Source organism: Lactuca sativa, chromosome 7 (assembly GCF_002870075.4).
Source record: "Lactuca sativa cultivar Salinas chromosome 7, Lsat_Salinas_v11, whole genome shotgun sequence".
NCBI lineage: Eukaryota > Viridiplantae > Streptophyta > Magnoliopsida > Asterales > Asteraceae > Lactuca > Lactuca sativa.
Window position 1 is genome coordinate 146,461,292 of NC_056629.2, and position 20,032 is coordinate 146,481,323.

A 20,032-nucleotide genomic window follows, 5' to 3' on the forward strand; every position below is an offset into this window, starting at 1 on the left:
AAAATTGAAAACCGTAAGCACAAAGCTTAGTGAGTCTCCCCAAACTACCATATACCATACATATACTCATGCTACTGAGAGATACGGGCCCCACCTATACTCAAGGAGATACGGGCCCCACCTACACTCCGCTGACTAGGAGATACGGGCCCGGCCCACACTCCACCGACTAGGAGATATGGGTCCCGCCCACACTCCGCTGACTAGGAGATATGGGCCCCACCCACACTCTGCTGACTAGGAGATACGGGCTCTGCCCACACTCAACCAATCATGAGATATGGGCCCCACCCACATTCAGCTAGTCGTAAAAATACATACAAGTACTACACAAACAACAAGTATCACTAATCATATAAATTTGTACCATATCATATAACGCTCTGTTCTAAAATTATTCGTTCGTGGATTTCAGAAACCAAAGCTAAGGGCGTTTTGGTCATTTATGGGATTGGAGTTTATTTTGAGAAGGTTTTGGGGCTGAGATATGCTGCTAGAAGTTTAGGGCTTCTCGCCACCTTTTCGTGGACATAAAGTTCGTCGGAAATGGACTTAGAGTGAAGGAGTTATGACACTTTAAAGATTTTGGCAATAATGGCCCTTATGGAGAAAAGTTCGCATGGAACGCCATGCATGCATTTTTGGAACACGCATGGGTACGCGCAGTGTAAGCTAGGTTACGCCCAGCATAGTGGAGCAAGGATCGCGGGTGCTAAGAGGCGTTCGCCTAGCATACAACAGGTACACCCAGCGCTCGCTCAGAACCTCAAAACCCTATTTTTAGAGTTTGCCAATATATAAGGAACATTATGCCCCAAGCCTTAGCCTTCATTTCATCCCTGGACAACTCCCACAGAAACCCTAATCCTCTTTAGTGTTCTTGAAGCTTGTAATGTCATTCTGAGTACATCTTAGTGTTCTTGGAGTGGAGGGATCATCTTGAAGTCTCGTAGATCAAGGAAGAGCTTTTGGATCCAAGTTCTCTAGCCCATCTGCAAGCCCAAAAAGGTATGAAGCCTCTAACTTTCCTTATAGAAGCTTAGATCTAGATGTAGGAAATTTTGGGATCCTTCTAGGTCCAAAGATTGCACCTTTACAGTGTAAATTCATCTCCAAGCTTGGGATTGCCACCCTTAGAGCTAAAAATGTCCAATGAGCAATAAAGTCTCGATTTTAATGGTCCTTATGAGCTATTGCATGAGATCTAGCCTTTGTTATGGAAGTTGGTTGCCACCTTTTGAGTTTAGGTTTGTTTGGTGGATTGCAGTCACCAAGTTAGTGACTTTATGGATTAAGACGTGGAAATGGACCAGGATCTGTGATTGTAGCTTCTATAATGGAGTAATAAGCACTTAATGGAAAAGTGTCTTAACAGAGCGAATTAAATCGAGCGTACGCGTAGGTACGCCCAGCGTACTCGTCACTTGGCCTGTACGCTTAGCGTACATGGGGAGTACGCCCAGCGTATTCATCAGAGTGGGATTATGGTGATATTGGGCCTTGGTGTGGGATGTGCTTGGGACTTTGGGCCTTTGGGCCTTAGTGGGTCAGCAGAAGTCAGGTTATTTTGGGCCAAGGATATGTTTGGGCTTAGGATAAGGCCCAGTAAAGGGATTGGGTCCAATGTAGCAAAGTGGGCCACTAATGGACTTGGGGAGTTTGTTTAGTGTTGGGCCTTAGTTTTGGACCAGGTTGGCCCAGGGGTAGAATGGTCATTCTACCCTATGATAGATTATTGGACATGACTAAGTGTATTGTGGTATGGATAGCTCGGAGAGCTGTAGGATCAGCAGGCCGGGGATTTGTCAGACAGCGGCCGAGGGATTTTAACAGGACAACAACAGTGCAAGGTGAGTTTCCCTTTGTGTGGATGGGTCTACGGCCACAATGCCGACCCATGTAGTTATGAGTAGGAAGACTTGGAGGTTATCCCTAGGCACCGTATGCTAGTATGATATTTAGGACCAAGGTCCGATAGCGGGCGGGTGCCCAAGGTATGGTTTGCATGATAGAGTATACTTGTTGTTTGTGTGATACATGTATGTGCCTGGTAGGGAGGTGAGTGTGGGCGAGGTCCCGTATCTCACCTATAGCAGAGTGTGGATGGTGTTCCATATCTCATTAGCAGCAGAGTGGGGGCGAGGCCCAAGTTACGGAAGAAGTGAGTGTGGGCTAGGCTCGTATCACACTATCAGTAGGAGTGTGGATGGGGTTCCATGACTCATCAGTAGCAGGACAGGGGCAGGGCCCAAGAAAGGCGAGGCCTTTAGAACAGGATATAGTAGTGTATGTTAGGTATGTATTATGCATTATGTTACATGTTTGTATATGTCTAGCGGGCGAGGCCTAGAGACAGGATAGGCCTAAGAGAAACAAATATGTACACCGAGCGGGGCTCGAAGCCAGGCGGGGCCTGTTGTAGCGAGCGAGGCCCGAGGTAGTGGGTGAGGCCCAGTATTTGTAGTATGCAGTATGTGTATGGTATATATGTGGTAGGTTTGGGAACTCACTAAGCTTCGTGCTTACGGTTTTCAATTTTGGTTTCAGGTATTTGCGGTAGCGGAGGGAAGAGCTCGGGATGATCGCATGGCACACACCATTGTTTAGTCAGCCTGGGATGTTTACTCTGATAATGAAAATATGTTTTGGAATTAACATTCTGATTTATGTTATGATTTTATTTATGTTTTGACAATTATGTTTTAAGTAACGTTTTAAAAAGAAATTTTTAGTCATGATTTTGGGGTCGTTACAAGTTGATATCAGAGACTTGGTTTGAGGGATTCGGACGTACTTTCGAGTGTGTCTAAACTCAAACTAAAGAATTGGTATAGAAATTTTCAAAAGGAAAATCAATTTTTTTTTTGTGAAAATAGATATTGTGAAAAGAAAATGGTTTTAGAAAAATGTGGAAGGAACTTTGAGAAATAAAAGAAGTTTGAAAAGAGAAAAGGGTGTGGTGCATGCAATCAGCCGAGCTCAAGTAAGTACCCCCAAAATACCCATACAAGTTTATGTTATGATTATCAGTTAGTAGAACAACATGCTAGATTAGGACTAAGGATCTAGGTAGGATGTCTTATGTGCTTTTCAGTTGCATGATAGTGTTGGTTAGACAATAGTAGGATAGCCTGTTTAGGTTATGCCTGAGTTTATGAACTTATGTTGCATGCTAGTACAGATTCTTGCTATGTGAATGTGATTGCTTGATTATGTTATGGTTAGATTTTCCTTTGTCTGAATGTTGCTTGCTTTGTGCCTTGTGGGATTCTGAGTGATGGGAGTTAGCCAATAGATGAATACGTTAAGTCACATGTGATCAGGGTTGAATATTCTCAGAGTTCTGGATTTGACCCTACTGCGCAGCTCTTGTTTGAGTCTAACCATTGTAGGGACGAGTCCTTTACTTGAAGGATTATCTGAGTCTCGTCACATGTGATAGTATTCAGGTAATGGCTAATTGGCATTATGAAGATACCTTCAGTAGCTGAGGACTGAGTTCGGGTTGATAGTTACCCTAGGGCAAGGATGAGAGTAGTATTGGGAGCACTAGTAGTAGTGAAAGGGACTTGGTGGAGTCGAGGGAATTCTCGAGGAAAGTACGGATAAATGTGGAAGGTAGTATAGGCCTGTACTACTGAAAGCAGAGGATCCGTACTCGATTCGAGAAGGGCTAAGATAAAATCGGGGACCTTGTAGTGAATGTGTGATCCCTCAGTAGTGATGAGTATTTGATGATAGTTATGTTATGACTCATGCAGTATGGTGACGCTACGGGGTAGGCCAGTGAGCAGTTCAGGTGCCAGTAAGGAGTCAGGCTCGGGTTTAGGAGTCGAGCAGCTCGGGGAGCAGATGAGAGAGTTTATTTCAAAAGACATTATGTGCAATATTCTAGACCAGACTCCTATGATCTTTTGTACGGTCAAGGAGGGTATATTGGAGATTTTGGATGAGAGGCTGGGAGCCTTTCACGCTGAGATGGTGTCCATGTTAGGGGTTCCTCTAGGGCCCAATGTTTATGGATCTCTAGGATCCCTCGGAAGGGAGGATCCCGTTATTAGCTCGTGTCATCAGTGATCGAGGAGGTGGTTAATTGTGGAACGTTTCCTGGGAAGGCCAATAACGCACAAGTAAAAAGGGGCAGAACCCCTAGGACGTCCAACATAAGTACCCAGGGAGTACCGAAAGGATTGTCAGTTGAGTGAGTTGTGTTCTCAGGATTGTTGGGGATTAGAGTGCACTTAAGGATTGTTATCTATAAGGAATAGCTTTATTCTGAGTGACCGGGCGAAAGGTCAATGAAAGTGGTCGGCCGGAATTATATTCACCAGGTAGGGATGTAGCGAGCAGGGTGTAGAATAGTGGGCTATAGCGGACTTCGAGGACGAAGTCTAGTTTAATTAGGGGAGAGTTGTAACGCCCTGTTCAAAAAGTATTCGTTCGTGGATTTCAAAAACAAAAGGTAAGGGCGTTTTGGTCATTTATGGGATTGGAGTTTATTTTGAGAAGCTTTTGGGGCTGAGATAATGCTGCTAGAAGCGTACGGCTTCTCGCCACCTTTTCGTGGATATAGAGTTCGTCGGAAACGGACTTAGAGTGAAGGAGTTATGACACTCTGAAGATTTTGGCAATAATGGCCCTTATGGAGAAAAGTTCACATGGAAGGCCAGGCATGCATTTTTGGAACACGCATGGGTACGCGCAGTGTAAGCTAGGTTACGCCCAGCATAGTGGAGCAAGGATCGCGGGTGCGAAGAGGCGAACACCCAGCGTACGCTCAAAACCTCAAAACCCTATTTTTAGAGTTTTCCACTATATAAGGAACATTATGCCCCAAGCCTCAGCCTCCATTTCATCCCTGGACAACTCCCATAGAAACCCTAATCCTCTTGAGTGTTCTTGAAGCTTGTAATGTCATTTTAAGTACATCTTAGTGTTCTTGGAGTGGAGGGATCACCTTGAAGTCTCGTAGATCGAGGAAGAGCTTTTGGATCCAAGTTCTCTAGCCCATCTGCAAGCCCCGAAAGGTATAAAGCTTCTAACTTTCCTTATAGAAGCTTAGATCTAGATGTAGGAAGTTTTGGGATCCTTCTAGGTCCAAAGATTATACCTTTATGGTGTAACTTCATCTCTAAGCTTGGGATTGTCACCCTTAGAGCTAAAAATGTACCATGAGCAATAAAGTCTCGACTTTAATGGTCCTTATGAGCTAATTCATGAGATCTAGCCTTTGTTATGGAAGTTGGTTGCCACCTTTTGAGTTTAGGTTTGTTTGGTGGATTGCAAGTCACCAAGTTAGTGACTTTATGGATTAAGACGTGGAAATGGACCAGGATCTGTGATTGTAGCTTCTATAATGGAGTAATAAGCACTTAATGGAAAAGTGTCTTAACAGAGGGAATTACACCGAGCGTACGCGAAGGTACGCCCAGCGTACTCGTCACTTGGCCTGTACGCTTAGCGTACATGGGGAGTACGCCCAACGTATTCATCAGAGTGGGATTATGGTGATATTGGGCCTTGGTGTGGGCTGTTCTTGGGACTTTGGGCCTTTGGGCCTTAGTGGGTCAGCAGAAGTCAGGTTATTTTGGGCCAAGGATATGTTTGGGCTTAGGATAAGGCCTAGTAAAGGGATTGGGCCCAATGTAGTAAATTAGGCCACTAATGGACTTGGGGAGTTTGTTTAGTGTTGGGCCTTAGTTATGGACTAGGTTGGCCCAGGGGTAGAATGGTCATTCTACCCTATGATGGATTATTGGATTTGACTAAGTGTATTGTGGTGTGGATAGCTCGGAGAGCCGAAGGATCAGCAGGCCGATGCTTTGTCAGACAGCAGCCGAGGGATTTTACCAGGTCAACAACAGTGCAAGGTGCGTTTCCCTTTGTGTAGATGGGTCTATGGCCACAATGCTAACCCATGTAGTTGTGAGTAGGAAGACCCGGGGGTTAGCCCTAGGCACCGTATGCTAGTATGATATTCAGGTAAAAGGTCCGATAGCGGGGGGGGGGGGGGGGGGGGTTCCCAAGGAATGGTTTGCATGATAGAGTATACTTGTTGTCTGTATGGTACGTGTATGTGCCTGGTAGGGAGGTGAGTGTGGGCGAGGTCCCGTATCTCACCTATAGCAGAGTGTGGATGGTGTTCCATATATCATTAGCAGCAGAGCCGGGGCGAGGCCCAAGTTAGGGAAGGAGTAAGTGTGGGCTGGGCTTGAGATCAGTAGGAGTGTGGATGGGGTTCCATGACTCATCAGTAGCAGGACAGGGGCAGGGCCCAAGAAAGGCGAGGCCTTTAGAATAGGATACAGTAGTATATGTTAGTTATGTGTTATGTGTTATGTTACATGTTTGTATATGTCTGGCGGGCGAGGCCCGGAGATAGGCGAGGCCTCAGAGAAACAAATATGTACACCGCGCGGGGCACGAAGCCAGGCGAGGCCTGGAGCAGGCGGGGCCTGTTGTAGCGGGCGAGGCCCGAGGTAGTGGGCGAGACCCAGTATTTGCAGTATGCAGTATGTGTATGGTATGTGGTAGGTTGGGGAACTCACTAAGCTTCGTGCTTACGATTTTAAGTTTTGGTTTCAAGTATTTCTGGTAGTGGAGGGAAGAGCTCGGGATGATCGCATGACACACACCATTGTTTAGTCAGCCTGGGATGTTTACTCTAATAATGAAAATATTTTTTGGAATTAACTCTTGGATTTATGTTATGATTTTATTTATGGTTTGACAATTATGATTTAGGTAACGTTTAAAAAGAAATTTTTTGTCATGATTTTGGGGTCGTTATATATCAGCTATCTATGAGATACAGGCTCCACACATACTTAGCTACTATGAGATGCGGGCCCTGCCCACACTCAACTACAATGAGATACGGTCCCCGCCCACACTCACATTCCTAACAACACATACAGGTATCACACAAACAACAATTATAGCAATCCAATAATCTGACTGATATCTATACTCAGATATTAATGAGATACAGACCCCGCCTACACTCAACTACTAACATATCACATATATGGGCCGACTTTGGTGCCTTAGACTCGTTCCTACTTGAAGAGGACTCACCTCACACTGCTGTAGTCCCGCAGATAAAACCCTAGTTGTTGGATGACACATTCCCGAATATGTCAACATCAAAATATTACCCAATTAATAAATGGGTCCGAATACATATCCATAAGTCCATGCTTGGGGTAAAAGACTGCTTTACCCCTATCTTAGCTGGATTCCAACCCAAGGCCCAAACCGAAGGCCCAAAAGTTTAATAATGAACCAAGGCCCAACTATGGCCTAATTTTCCAAATTGGACCCAATCCTCTACATGGCCTTATTCTAAGGCCCAACCATTTAGTCCAATCTAAACATTTAGCATTTCTAATGGCCCAACATCATATAAGCATCAAGGTCCAAGCTATGTCCCATCTATGGCAAAATTTTACAAATTGGGCCCAAACTCTGATATGGGCCTTATCCTAAAGCCCATCAACATATTCTAGTCCATATGATTATTTTTGGATGGCCCATTATTGGCCCAAACACCAAAGCCCAATAGAAAGGACCAACACAAAGCCCAAGAGAATATAGGGTTTCACATAAAATGACAATTATGGTTAAGTGTTTCTCACTTAACCCATTAAGGACTTAATCCATTAAGTCCATCACTCTATTAGATAAATCATATGGTGTGATTGGATGTAATTTACAACTCCATTCCCATGTCCCAATTGTGGGTCTCAATAAGTCAAAGGACCATAATTCCAATATTAGGGTTTTGTAAACCCTAATTAGGGTTTCCACCCAATCATAGTGCAATAGGCCCAAAACTAAATCTTTAGGCCCATTAGTATTTCCATAGGCCCATTAGTGTTTTGCGAGTCGGGTACTACCCACTACCACGTCGGGTAGTGCTAGTCATCAGTGGCTCATGGTGGCGGCCACCACCCCACAGTGGTGGTTATGGTTCTTTTTCATTATTCTCTTGCTAATTACAATTACAATGCTTTAATTCTAATGATAAACACACATACACCAACTAACAGAACACACACAGCCACCCTAGTGGTGGCCGGCGGTGGCACGTAGTGGCAGCCACCACCTCACAGTAGTGGTGGTGGCCTTCTTGGTTTTACAGCCACACAAAACATACACATACTACACGAACTTGGAACAGCAGCACTCTCATACTCACATGAACACAAACACGGCATCCCCTTCGGGGTGGCAACAATGACTGGAGCAAACAGGGGCAAATCAATGTCAGCGGCGGTCGGGATTGAAAAATGGCAACAGGAGAAAAGGGGGATGAAAAGTGACTCAATCCTCCACCAAGAGCACACGACAACCATCAACTTGTTTCTTCTGGTAGCTCATTGCCATAGCTTCATCGGCAACCTTCTTCCTCACTGGTTGTAGAAGTGACGACGACGACTAGTCTCGACGGTTCGGTGCAGCAAAGGGCATGGAGGCAACGGTCATTCAACGCAACAACCGCGACGTTCGTCGTTGGCCCTCGTCTTGGCGGTCCTCAGGTCCTACATTGGCAGCAATGGAACAGTGGGAAGTACGTCTTCACCGGCAGCAAGGTCATGATGGCATCTCGATGGTAAGGCAGCAGGCGTTGGCGTTCGAGACTTCATCTGGTCGAAAAAACAAGAGAGGCATCGAGTGGCGTCCGGAGAAGATAAGAACGAGGTGGCGGTTGATTCCCCACTAGGGTTAGGGTTTGGGAGTAATAAGGTGACGGGAAGGAAGGTCACCGGGTATATCCCGCTCCCATACAAATTCCGTTCACTTTTGTCACATGTAGCCTCTCCTTATCAGTTCTTCTCCAAATTAAGCCCCAAATTTTACCTTTTAGCCCCCACCCCTAATAATCTATTCAATCTAAGTCCATCAATTACCATTTGTACCCTGCCTTATGAATTCCCTTTCATAATAAGTCCTATTTATTACCAAACATACCACCACTTCTAAAATCATTCTCAGATTAAATCCGTAATTTACTAACAACCTTCAACCATCAAAATTTTCACAAATTAATCTGGTTACATTTTAACCTCCAACAACCACGTCTTGCTAAATTATTCTGCATTTAGGGCCACTATTCATTAATAAATGTTTATCTATTTATTTATTTAATAAACGGGGCGTGACATGTGTAGTATGTTTGATTAGTATGTGGTACGTTGAGTGAACTTACTAAGCTATGTGCTTACAGTTTTCAGTTTCTATTTCAGGTATTTGTAGGTCGAAGGGGAAGGGCCCGACTTGATCGCACCGTATCACTCAATGGTTTTCCGTAGTTAGTGATTTTGGGATTTGTACTCTGATAATATGATACAATGAGATTCCTTTGAATACTTTGGTATCAATTTCTTATGAATGAAATGAATTAAAAAAAAAATTATCTGTATTTTTGGGATGTTACAAAACTAAGGTATAAAATATTAAAAATACTGAAATTAATTAAAAACATACAAAAAAAATTTTGGTACAAGATTTGATGCATAACATACGATAAATCATAGCATGAAAAGAAGTAGCAAAATAAAGAGAAAAGTAGGTTGTGTAACCCGCTAAATCCTCTAAATTAGTAGTACCACAGGGGCAGGATACCTCATCTTAGAGGTACCCCCAGTACCTCCAACCTAAACCAAAAAATTACCCCATTCAGTCCTCCCTTAGAGTTTTGAAAGCGACTAAAAACAAATTACAACAAACCATGTTAAACATCAAGCTCAAAAAATGCCCACCTATAACAAATTACACCTAAAATCTATAAGTCCAAGAACAAACATTGTTGAAGTAAACCCTAAAGCTTGTAATACCTTTTTAGTGGGCGATGAGGTAGCTGTATGAAGAAGGTAAAAGAAGAGAATTGGTGAAGGTTGGAGTTGTAGAGTATGCCAGAGAAAGGGAGCATATGAAATGAGCAGCAGTCGTTTTTCAATTCAAAATGAAAATATACATCGAAGTAGGGTTGCAATTTAGGATATCAAAAGGTTATAACGACGTATATTGGGGGGTGGGGTGCAAATTGGGTGGAGTGGAAATGTAAATTTAGGCCAGCTAGATTGAGAATTTGGACGAGTATCAAACAGTGATGAAACTAAAAATTCATCGGAAATGAAAATTTACAAATTAGAGGTAGCATATAGCCCAGTTGAGTTATAAAAACGTGTTTCATAAAAGAAATGTCAAAGAGGACCCGATTTACATTAAATGAAACCTAAATTTCTTTGAAAAGTGGAATGGTTATATAACAATCTAAACTTTAAATATCTGCATATATGAACGCATAAAGGAGCCGATTAAAGTATTTTATTGTATTGTACAACTTTACAAAGCATAAATTTAGGACCGGTCCAAGCCAATTAGAGGCCCGGGGCAAATAAAAAAATGAGGCCCTTTAAAATTTAAAACATTAGTATTTTTATGAACATCAAGGGACTTTATATATTAAAAGGCTATCATATACCTAGAACCTAGCAAATACAAAGACAATAAAATGTGAATGTTTCTTCACTACTGGAAAATTGGTAATAGAGTACACCCCCATCTAATACGGTTGTAAAAAAAACCCGTATTATAAAGGGATAAATAAATATAATACACACAATTGCAGCATCTAATACGGTTAATTGCAGCATCTAATACGGTCAATAAGATGTACTAGAAACAAAACCAAATAACTAAAAAAATACGCTCCCATTTTGATTAAGTACGACTAATACATAAACATGATCAACTTCCTCTTTAGTTAGAAATCCAACTTTAATGCCTTTATCCTTGCTGCTACAACTTTGATCCTGTTTTCAACTATTAAAGTATTTGTCCCTGGAAAACCTCCTGTTGACTACCAAGGAGCTAGAGAAGCAAAACCAATCACAGAATTTGCACTCAAACAAGTGAAGACACTCCTTAAAGACAGATTAAGTTGAAAAACTACAATTACTGAAACAAGTGTACAGGTTTGTATGATGATATAAAACCATTATTCTCAAAGGAATGGAATTGATAGGGGAATGGAATGACTGATTCCATTCTTGTCATAGAAAAGAAAAGAGAGGTACATAACAGAAACATATAGAGATGTGCATCAAAAAAGTGTACAAGTTTGTATGATGATATAAAAGTACAATTTTACCCTTGGGGTAATATATTTTTAATTTGACCATTTTGCCCCTTTATAGGCCATGAAAGCACAAATAGGCGATCTTGGACAGAGCTTAGGAATGACCCAAGGTTTGGGCAACCAGTTCAAGCAATAATCGAATTCCCATTTTGCCCTCATCCTTCAGAAAGCTGCAGTTTTGTAGACTAACTGTGCCAAAAGGTCAATATTACCCCTCAATTTTTAATAATAATAATTGTAGCAGTTCTTGTTCAGTTTATTGATTCAGCCACTTGACTATTTTCTGTATTTTATCGTTTTTATTTTCTGTATTTTCATCCTTTTTTGTAAGAAGAATTGTGGGGTAACACAAGTGACTTTTTTTATTTTTATTTTTTATTATTTTAGGTTTGTTATCGGTTTATTTTAAAAAATTACCAAACATCAAAAACCAATAACCAGATGAGGGTCAAGTTTCAATAGATTACATGCAAAGTTTGGACCATAAAAATGGTCAAATGGAATGAACAGATTACATTCAAATGATTTTTCTTTAAAATTTTTGTTTTATTTTCTGTATTAAACATAATGAAAGCTTGTTATAACCAAAGGTCATAAACAAAATAACTTTTCCAATTTAATTAGAATAAGAAATTTTAGATTATTATTGTAAAAAGGATGAATCTTTTGTAGTTTATATTTTACAGTGTACTCTATAGATTATTTTTAAATACAATTAATGAACTTTTATTCCATGTCGAGTACAAGGGAAGAAAATACCATGAGGCAATTAAATTCAATAGGATATTTTTATGAGTAAAAATACTTGAAATAAAAAATTAAATAAGTTCATTTGATTAAGCCCCGCAGCAGAATTCATTCTTTGAGACGCTTTCTCCCTTTGAGACGCTTCCAGCATATGACCAAACAAATTCATCGCCATTTTCGCTCTATTACTTAGAGTTGTTTATACGAAACCTTAGCCTTCGGTCGACGACGCCTCCGCCTCTGGCCAACGACGCCTCCGCCTCCGGTTGACGACGCCTCCACCTCCGGTCTCCAGTCGACGAGACTGATGAAGTCTCCTACTCCGGCCTATAGCCGCTTTTGCCTCCTTCTTTCACGTTGTTTACAAGTACGCTCGGACTTTGGGTGTAGTTGATTTATTCGTTGATTAATGTTGTGTTTATGACAATGTCTTCTCTGTGTACGAAATATTACTTCATATTTCTGGTTGATAACCCTAGAAAGCATCATCGACTCTGTTTTGAACTTCATCTGCTGTTGCTCCAAAAAGAAAAAATTGTCCTCTCCAACTTCCTTCCTGATTTCAATATTAGCCCCATCTAATGTTCCTATAATCAGGCATCCATTGAGTGCAGATTTCATATTAAGAATATTTCAAAACCACTCAATGATCACACATCCTCCTCTATAACTATTCGATTTTGACATTATAATTTTGTTAAAGTTCACATTTATTGCTTAATTATATAGAAACCAATATTTAGAAAAGCAAGATTTTTCATCAAATGTTGACCAAGATATATGCTTATAGCTGTGAGAGCTGCAGTATCAGCATTTCGTAGGGAAGAAGAATCACAAGTTCACCATTCATCTAAAAGAAGAAGAGAGATATCAGATTGGTAATTTAGTTTCAGACATAATAGTAGTAACCTTTATTGTATGGAATCAGGACAGGGTTAATTATGGTGATTCAATGTTCATGGAGACACCACGAGGCAAAGGTCTTCAATTCCCATTTTTTGTTGCTGATCGTGTTATTATAAAGTCCAATATCGCTCATTAGCTAAGGTTTCTGATACTTCATCATCACAGCAAACTTCAAGTAAGATAACACCCAATTGGCTCTAAACCCATGTGGCATCTTTAAATGTATCATGTTTCAAATGTATGTGTGTGTGTGTGTTCTAAAGATAATTGTGTAGCAAGTTTTGCATATGTGACTGATTCAATTTCACTTCAAGTGCCTTTAGCTGTGGGGTATCGATTATTATTTCATCATCTTCTCATTAGTTAGATTAAGTCATAATCTTTAACATATCTTTACCCTCATTATTTTCTATGATCATTTTTATGCTCATTTTCTTATCAACAGGTTTGAGGTTATACATTGGAAATTTACCATCACATATGGATGAGGTACTAGTGCAAACAACCAAGAGCAGGAGGATCCGTATGGTAGAAAGAAAAACCAGAAAAAAAAGTGTTGATAAACCCAAAACGAAACATCTTGAAGCAAGGTATACATATTAACAAACATTATTTGAGTTAATATATGAATCAAGAGTACATAAAGCATTGAATTTGTTTTGAAAAGAGCATAAACTTACCTTGGGCATCTTCAATTTTATATAAAATTTTGGTTTTTTTTTGGTGTTCGAGACTCTTAGAATTAATTATACGAGTGTTTATGCTTTTGTAGGCATACAATGGACAGTAAAGAAAAGAAAAAGAGAAGTGTGACATTGATCAGAGATCATTCCAAAGAATATCTATCAAATTTAACAGTTGAGTTTGATCAATTCGGTAGAGCTATTGGACCTAACCGCTTTAAGTTCACCAGTTATCGTGGAGTGACTACGAGGAAGATGATTTCTATCCTTATAGATAGTTGGGATTTAGTGGATCAATGTGACAAGGATCAATTGTGGTTGAACATAAAGGTAAAACTCATTTCAACACACTTTTGATATCATTTAATAGTAGCAATCACAATTTCCTGCCATGTTATTCTCTTCTATCATACAAGTTGTATCATATCATTTACCTAATAATTGTTATCTTCATTTTCATTTAAAAAAGCAGAATTATTGGCATATACGAGATGATAATCATAAAGCACAAGTACTTAGAGATTGCAACACGCAATGGAAGGCCTACAAGTCGGCGCTTCTTAAGTTGTGGGAAAAAGGTGTCAATCCAGTAAAAGAATACCCATACCTTGACAAAGCAATGTGGAAAAAGTTTATTGTTCTAAAATCCACGGAAGAATTTGAGGTCTGTTTGAGTTTATAATATTATTATGTTTTACTATTTCTAATTGGACAATTCATTCGTAAAGGAATTAAGAAGAAAAGGAAGGGAGGCAGCAAATAAAAACAAGAACCATCCTCGGTTGGGCCCAAGCGGGTATCATGGTAATGAAAGCAAATGGGATGAAGAGGCAACATCTGGTGTAACAATAAAAGGCCACAATATATCAAGCAAGCGGGCAAGGAATTTTCTCTATGCCAGGAGAAAACGCAATGCATCGGGGCAGTTGGTTATAACGCCAGAGACCGAACCTCTAGCAGATAAGATTGTAAGATAGTGGCCTTTGAAAGTTCTTTATTAAATAAACTGCTCTTACAGTTGTATTGTTTGCATTTTTATAGATCCAAAAAGATATTCTGTTATCTCAAGGAGTGTTGGAGCTTGGACCTCGGTCTGATCTACTGGCGGAGGTACTAGGACGGGAACATTCCGGTCGCACGAGGGCAGTTGGTCATAATATCGGATTAAAGCAATCAATGATTTATAAAAGAAAAAAGAAAGAACATGAGTTACCCAATGTTGAACAGATGCAAGAAAAGCTAGAGACAAGGATGTTGAATAGCAACTTTTATGACAAGATCAAAGATAGGTTGATGACTGAGATGTCGGAACAATTAGTACCGATAGTGGTTGCTGCGTTGAAGCAAGATAAGACAACTGATATGGCGGAAGACACAAATTTTTCTCTATAACAGTTGAAACCCAATACCCTTTGTAAGCTCAGGATGTTGATCTAAATCAACTCTTTTTCCGGTGGCATCCAAATGGGCAAAATAGTCATTTTGCACTGTACATTATGATACAAATTGATTAGCATGACCACATTAGGAACCTCAGATAACAAAAGGGAACTTGTTAGTCTCGCTATTATGATGTTAGATTTGATGATGCCATGTTGGTAGTTTAGGCTGTCAGTTTGAGCAGCATTGCAACCAGGTTGGCACTTCAGGTTTCCTTTATTAAATCGGGTATGAAATTATCACATTTTTTATTCCCTTGTGAAATGATTTTGTTTGTGTTGTGATTCAAATCATCCCCAGGTTGAACATCATCAATTCCAATTGAGAATCTACCGAGCACTGCATCAAAATAATCTCATCATACACTTTCACCAAACATCTATTCAGAGCTCACAACTTCTCCTATAGCAGCAGCCTCACTTGGGAAGGTGTATAAGGGTAGATTAAAGGAAAATGGGGATTTGGTTGCTGTTAAGGTACAAAGGCCTTATGTACTTGAAATAGTAACTGTTGATTTATTCATCATAAGGAACTTAGGATTGGCTCTTCGACGTTTTCCTCAGGTAATATTTGTCAAAATTCAGTTCCACATAACATGCATTGTTTTTCTTGATTATCTGAGGCTAGAAAACAAGTGGTTAATGTTATTTGTAAATTAGTAAACTCTTTCTATCTGTTTTTCATATCTTCTTTGCATGACATGATTTCTCCTTAATGTCTCTTCAGATATCATTCTTTCAGAAAAATATTCAAGTAACCGATTCACAAATACAAGATATAATCATATAATATCAACTTTCTTTATGTGAGTAAATGAGTAAATGACCATTTTACCCTTCTGTAAATAAAAAAGAAAAATGAATAGGAGAAAAGATTTCTAGATCCCAAATTCAATTCATCTTCTGTGGAATCTTCAATCACATTGATCCTTTTGAAATTTTCTGTCCAGGACCAAAAGATTCAGAGACTATTCCAATCTCATACGTATATAATTGTTTTAGTGCAATCAACAATCGTCCAATTGGGAGTGTGGTTACTACGTTATGAACTGGATGCATGAGTTTGTACTTTTTCGACAACATGGATTTCCGAATGTAAGTATATTGTTAGTTATTTTTCTTGCATTTTTGTTTATTGTACTAAAAGCTCACCTTTGTTAAATAACAAATTTTTTATCTTAATTTGTTTGTAGAACATTTGGAAGGACAAAAAACCATTTTCTAGTGAGGAATTGGACGAACGAATTAAAACATGGCTGAGAACTTTTGGAGATAAAGTGAAGTCTTTTTCAAGTTAACGGTTAGTTGTTCTATATACATTGTTATAATTGGTTATGTTTTTCAAAAAACCATTTTCTAGTGAGGAATTGGACGAAAGTTTTTTTTATGGAAAATGAGATATATAAAAGTAGGATGCTATATTTTGTGTTTTATTGTGGAAGTTTGTAGATTTCAAGTTAGGGAGGTTGTTGTTATGGAGGTACACAAACATCCCTTGTATTTCATGTTGTATTTGCTCATATTTTTTATGTTGTGGAGAAGTTTTCACCCTTGCATTGCTATAGATGAAGTTGTTAATGGCATGAATGTCCAATAATTTGAGTTTTCTTCATTAAAAGTTATTTGAGATTTTGAATCCTAAGTTTTCTTGTTTTTGTAGGCATACACTGAATTAGCCACAAAGGGTAAATAGAGGTCAGAGGTTTGACATTAATAAATTTAAGAATGTTTTTATGTTTAATGAACTAGGTATACAACTTTTAGATTGTATAGACTGTAGTCTGAATTCTGAAAGAATATTAATGTTTTTATGTTTAATGAACTAAATGGTTATTGTAATTTTTTTTTCTGTTTCTTAAAATGAAAACATGATCAATGATGTCCCACTTCTTATGATTGGAATGGAATCATATAGTAGGTTTGTATTTTATAGAGATTGATCAATTGGTTACAATTCACATGGTAAAAGCTTTGCAGAAATTAAAGAGTTTGTTTCAGTTGGAATAGTTGGAATGGTGATCCATGTGTTCCGCAGCATCCATGGAGTGGAATTGGCTGATTAATAAGGCTGGAATGCAAAGCCAGAATGGGCTGGAAAGGCTGCTTGAAAGGCTGGAATAAGGCTGGAATGCAAAGCCAGGAATAGGAATGAATAAGACATCAAGTACGGTTGTTTATTGGTGTATTAGATGTGTATATATGGCGTATTAGATGATACTTGAGACACGGTTGTTTTGGTGTATTAGAAGTTTATATATGGCGTACTAGATGATTGTATGGGATGGTATAGGATACATATAATACGGTTAAATAGCCGTACTTTATTATGCATGTAATCTAATACACCCCTCTACTAGTACGCCTGCTATGTACGTACTATATTCATAATTTCAACCGTACTCTATTAACCTTTTTCTAGTAGTGCTTGTGTAGTGTAGGTAAAATGTTTGAGAAAGTATCAATAAACTTTAGGCTGTAAAATTCAATCATCTAAGGTATTTGAAAAGAAAAATTGAAGCAAAAGCAGACTTAATTGAACATGTGCATATCCAAAACACACCGGTTATTGTCTTACACTTACAAGTTTAGTTCAGCAATTTATAGTGCTTTGAGATCCTAAACAACAAAAAAGTTGAGAAAGAAACCGTTGTTAAACATCCATAAGGATCCAAATTTTGAGCCATAACTATATAATTTAGGAATTCAATCTACCCGAATTGTTATAAAAACATCAAACAAACAGCCAAGAGCTTAACTCTAAATTGTATAATTTTCCTTGGCATTTTATCAAACATGTGGCGCCCATACCCATTAAAGGGAAGAACAAGCTTCAAGATGTCATTCTATCTTTCCTCAATGACAGTTATTAATCTCTCATTTACCGTATTCGAGTACCTCTGCCTCTTTACAATTTTCAATACCTAAAAATTAACAACTTCATAATATGTACCGGTATTCATTTTCTATACAAACAGACGAACAAAGAAAAACACATACACAAAAGTGAGCTTCAACAATTAAACCCAGACTATAACTCTTTGTAAACAAATTCATCTTAAGCAACCGAAAATCAAAACCAGGTTTGCATAAAAAAATTAATAAACATACGATCAATATCGTTGAAAGAAGGATCAAACAAGATGGAAGGTTGATTGAAGATTTGAGGACTTTGATTAAACTCGTTAAATCTTGATTCTTGAAGGATGACCTATGAACAAAGAATCGACAGTGTAGTGAAAAAAAATACATAGAACTCTAGGTATTTTCGCTACATAGTACTTATGTATTTTCTAAAACTATATATATAAATATTAACCACACCTCCTAGAGGGGCCTGATATTTGGTAAGGCTCGGGGCGGTCGCCCAGCTTGCCCGCCCTCTAGGGCCGACCCTGCATAAATTCATAAACAACAAATTTTTTCAATTTGTATTAATTTATGCATTAAAATTGTACATTGTACAATTCTATGAAAATAAATTATTGTTTGTAGAAAAAAAATTGTTGTCTACAAATTACTTTCCTACTTTAAAGTTCCATGGAATAGTAAATAAGTAAACATATTTTTTTAAGTGAGAAATTTTTTACATTTTATTATGGCTTTTGTGTCCCGTCCTTTTACGGATAGTTTAGTCCCGAGTTCTACATTCATTTCAGTTTATTTATTTATTTATTTATTTATTTATTTATTATTATTATTAATATTATTATTATTATTATTATTTAAATGACAAACGAATTATGGATTGTTGGCTATATATATTAGACCTTTCCGGTGGAAGGTGATATTGTATCATGATTCCGAACTCACTACAAGAAATCTTGGCATTACTGGCGACAAGGAGAAAGAGCGGTGACATGTAATTGACGTGTTAGATATCGCCGCTATTGCTCCATGTCGCCGCTAAAAGTGTCGCCGGTAATGCTCGCAAACGGCGATCTGCGTCAAATTATCCCCATCTGTCTGATTTGTTTTGAATCCAAAGGTTGTAGAAAAGACGCTGACTTTTCCCTCCAAGGAGTTGCCGCTAATACACTTGCGTCGCCGCTATTGCGTGTCGCCGCTAATACTCGTGCAGATAACCCCTTTCCAGTTCCCTTTTCCGCCACTTTTCCTCTTGTTGTTTCTTTCCTTCTCTCTCTCGTTTCTGGGTTACAACTTATTTCCTTCATCAGTTCACAAGTAGATGGAGTGGAGGACAAAGATTTAAGCCGGTGCTAGCCCCTCCTCCCGCCACAATACCACCACACCTTCCCCAAAACCGGCGACCCTTAGCTCATTTCGGAAATTCCCCACATTCAAGGTCAAGTTGCTCCTATTTCTTATTATTTTTTTTGTTTTGGATGATAAATTGGTGCTATATATATATATATATATATATATATATATATATATATATATATATATATATATATATATATATATATATACTATAATAAATGAAGGTTTTTTTGTCACATGTCCTCTTCTCATTCATTTGGACACATGACATTTTCTAGAATTTTTAAATTTTCTACTTTCCACTTGTCATTTTGTTGTATTTTTCATTTTATTAAATTAAAATTCTACATTTAATATGTAAGGTAATATATATGTAAGTATTTATTAGAAATGGTTTATATATGTAATTTACTCAATACATTAAAGTCTCATTAATTTTAATAATTCAAAATTTTTCTTATTTTTCTTATAAATTCAAACTATTTAAATTATTAAAATTTCATATTTATTTTTTTTAATTAAACTCATGTAATACATGGGTTTCACACCTAGTATATATATATATATATATATATATATATATATATATATATATATATATATATATATATATATATATATATATATATATATATATATATTGGAAATTGCCTCTTGAATTGTTATTAGATCACTGATACACAAGACCTTTCGTATTTTTTTTCTTGCTATCTGCATGAACGATCGATGAAGGAATCAGGAGGTATCAAACCTCCTGATTTAACCAAACTCCATTACAAAATATATATTTTCAGCCCCTTAACTTCGGATTTGTACGGTTTTGGTCCCTTTCTCTAAAAAATAATTAAAAATCTAGTCTTAAACAAAGAAACTTCAATTAAAATCTTTAA

At 38.4% G+C, this 20,032-nt stretch overlaps 1 protein-coding gene across 8 annotated transcripts; it reads left to right on the forward strand.

The window, feature by feature from the left end:
- The first annotated feature begins 11,987 nt into the window (after nt 1–11,987).
- On the forward strand, nt 11,988–17,444 carry LOC111893987 (uncharacterized). Of its 8 annotated transcripts, XM_052765288.1 has the most exons (10): nt 11,988–13,389; nt 13,572–13,812; nt 13,955–14,146; nt 14,211–14,450; nt 14,524–15,485; nt 15,872–16,016; nt 16,115–16,221; nt 16,371–16,401; nt 16,582–16,616; nt 16,957–17,444. In XM_052765288.1, the coding sequence occupies exons 1-5, from the start codon at nt 13,211–13,213 to the stop codon at nt 14,872–14,874; spliced, it is 1,203 nt and encodes a 400-aa protein (XP_052621248.1). In that variant the 5' UTR covers nt 11,988–13,210; the 3' UTR covers nt 14,875–15,485; nt 15,872–16,016; nt 16,115–16,221; nt 16,371–16,401; nt 16,582–16,616; nt 16,957–17,444. The 8 variants fall into 8 exon arrangements, with proteins under 8 accessions (XP_052621248.1, XP_052621246.1, XP_052621249.1 ...); XM_052765286.1 differs by having other exon boundaries at nt 16,371–16,616; XM_052765289.1 differs by lacking the exon at nt 16,371–16,401.
- The last annotated feature ends 2,588 nt before the right edge of the window (nt 17,445–20,032 follow it).

Bases quoted from the DNA above. Each gene is read 5' to 3' on its own strand.
- LOC111893987 (XM_052765286.1), top strand. From the start codon at position 13,211: ATGATCATTTTTATGCTCATTTTCTTATCAACAGGTTTGAGGTTATAC. The intron at 14,147-14,210 runs GTCTGTTTGAGT...TCATTCGTAAAG, and splicing joins AATCCACGGAAGAATTTGAG to GAATTAAGAAGAAAAGGAAG. The intron at 14,451-14,523 runs GTAAGATAGTGG...GCATTTTTATAG, and splicing joins AACCTCTAGCAGATAAGATT to ATCCAAAAAGATATTCTGTT.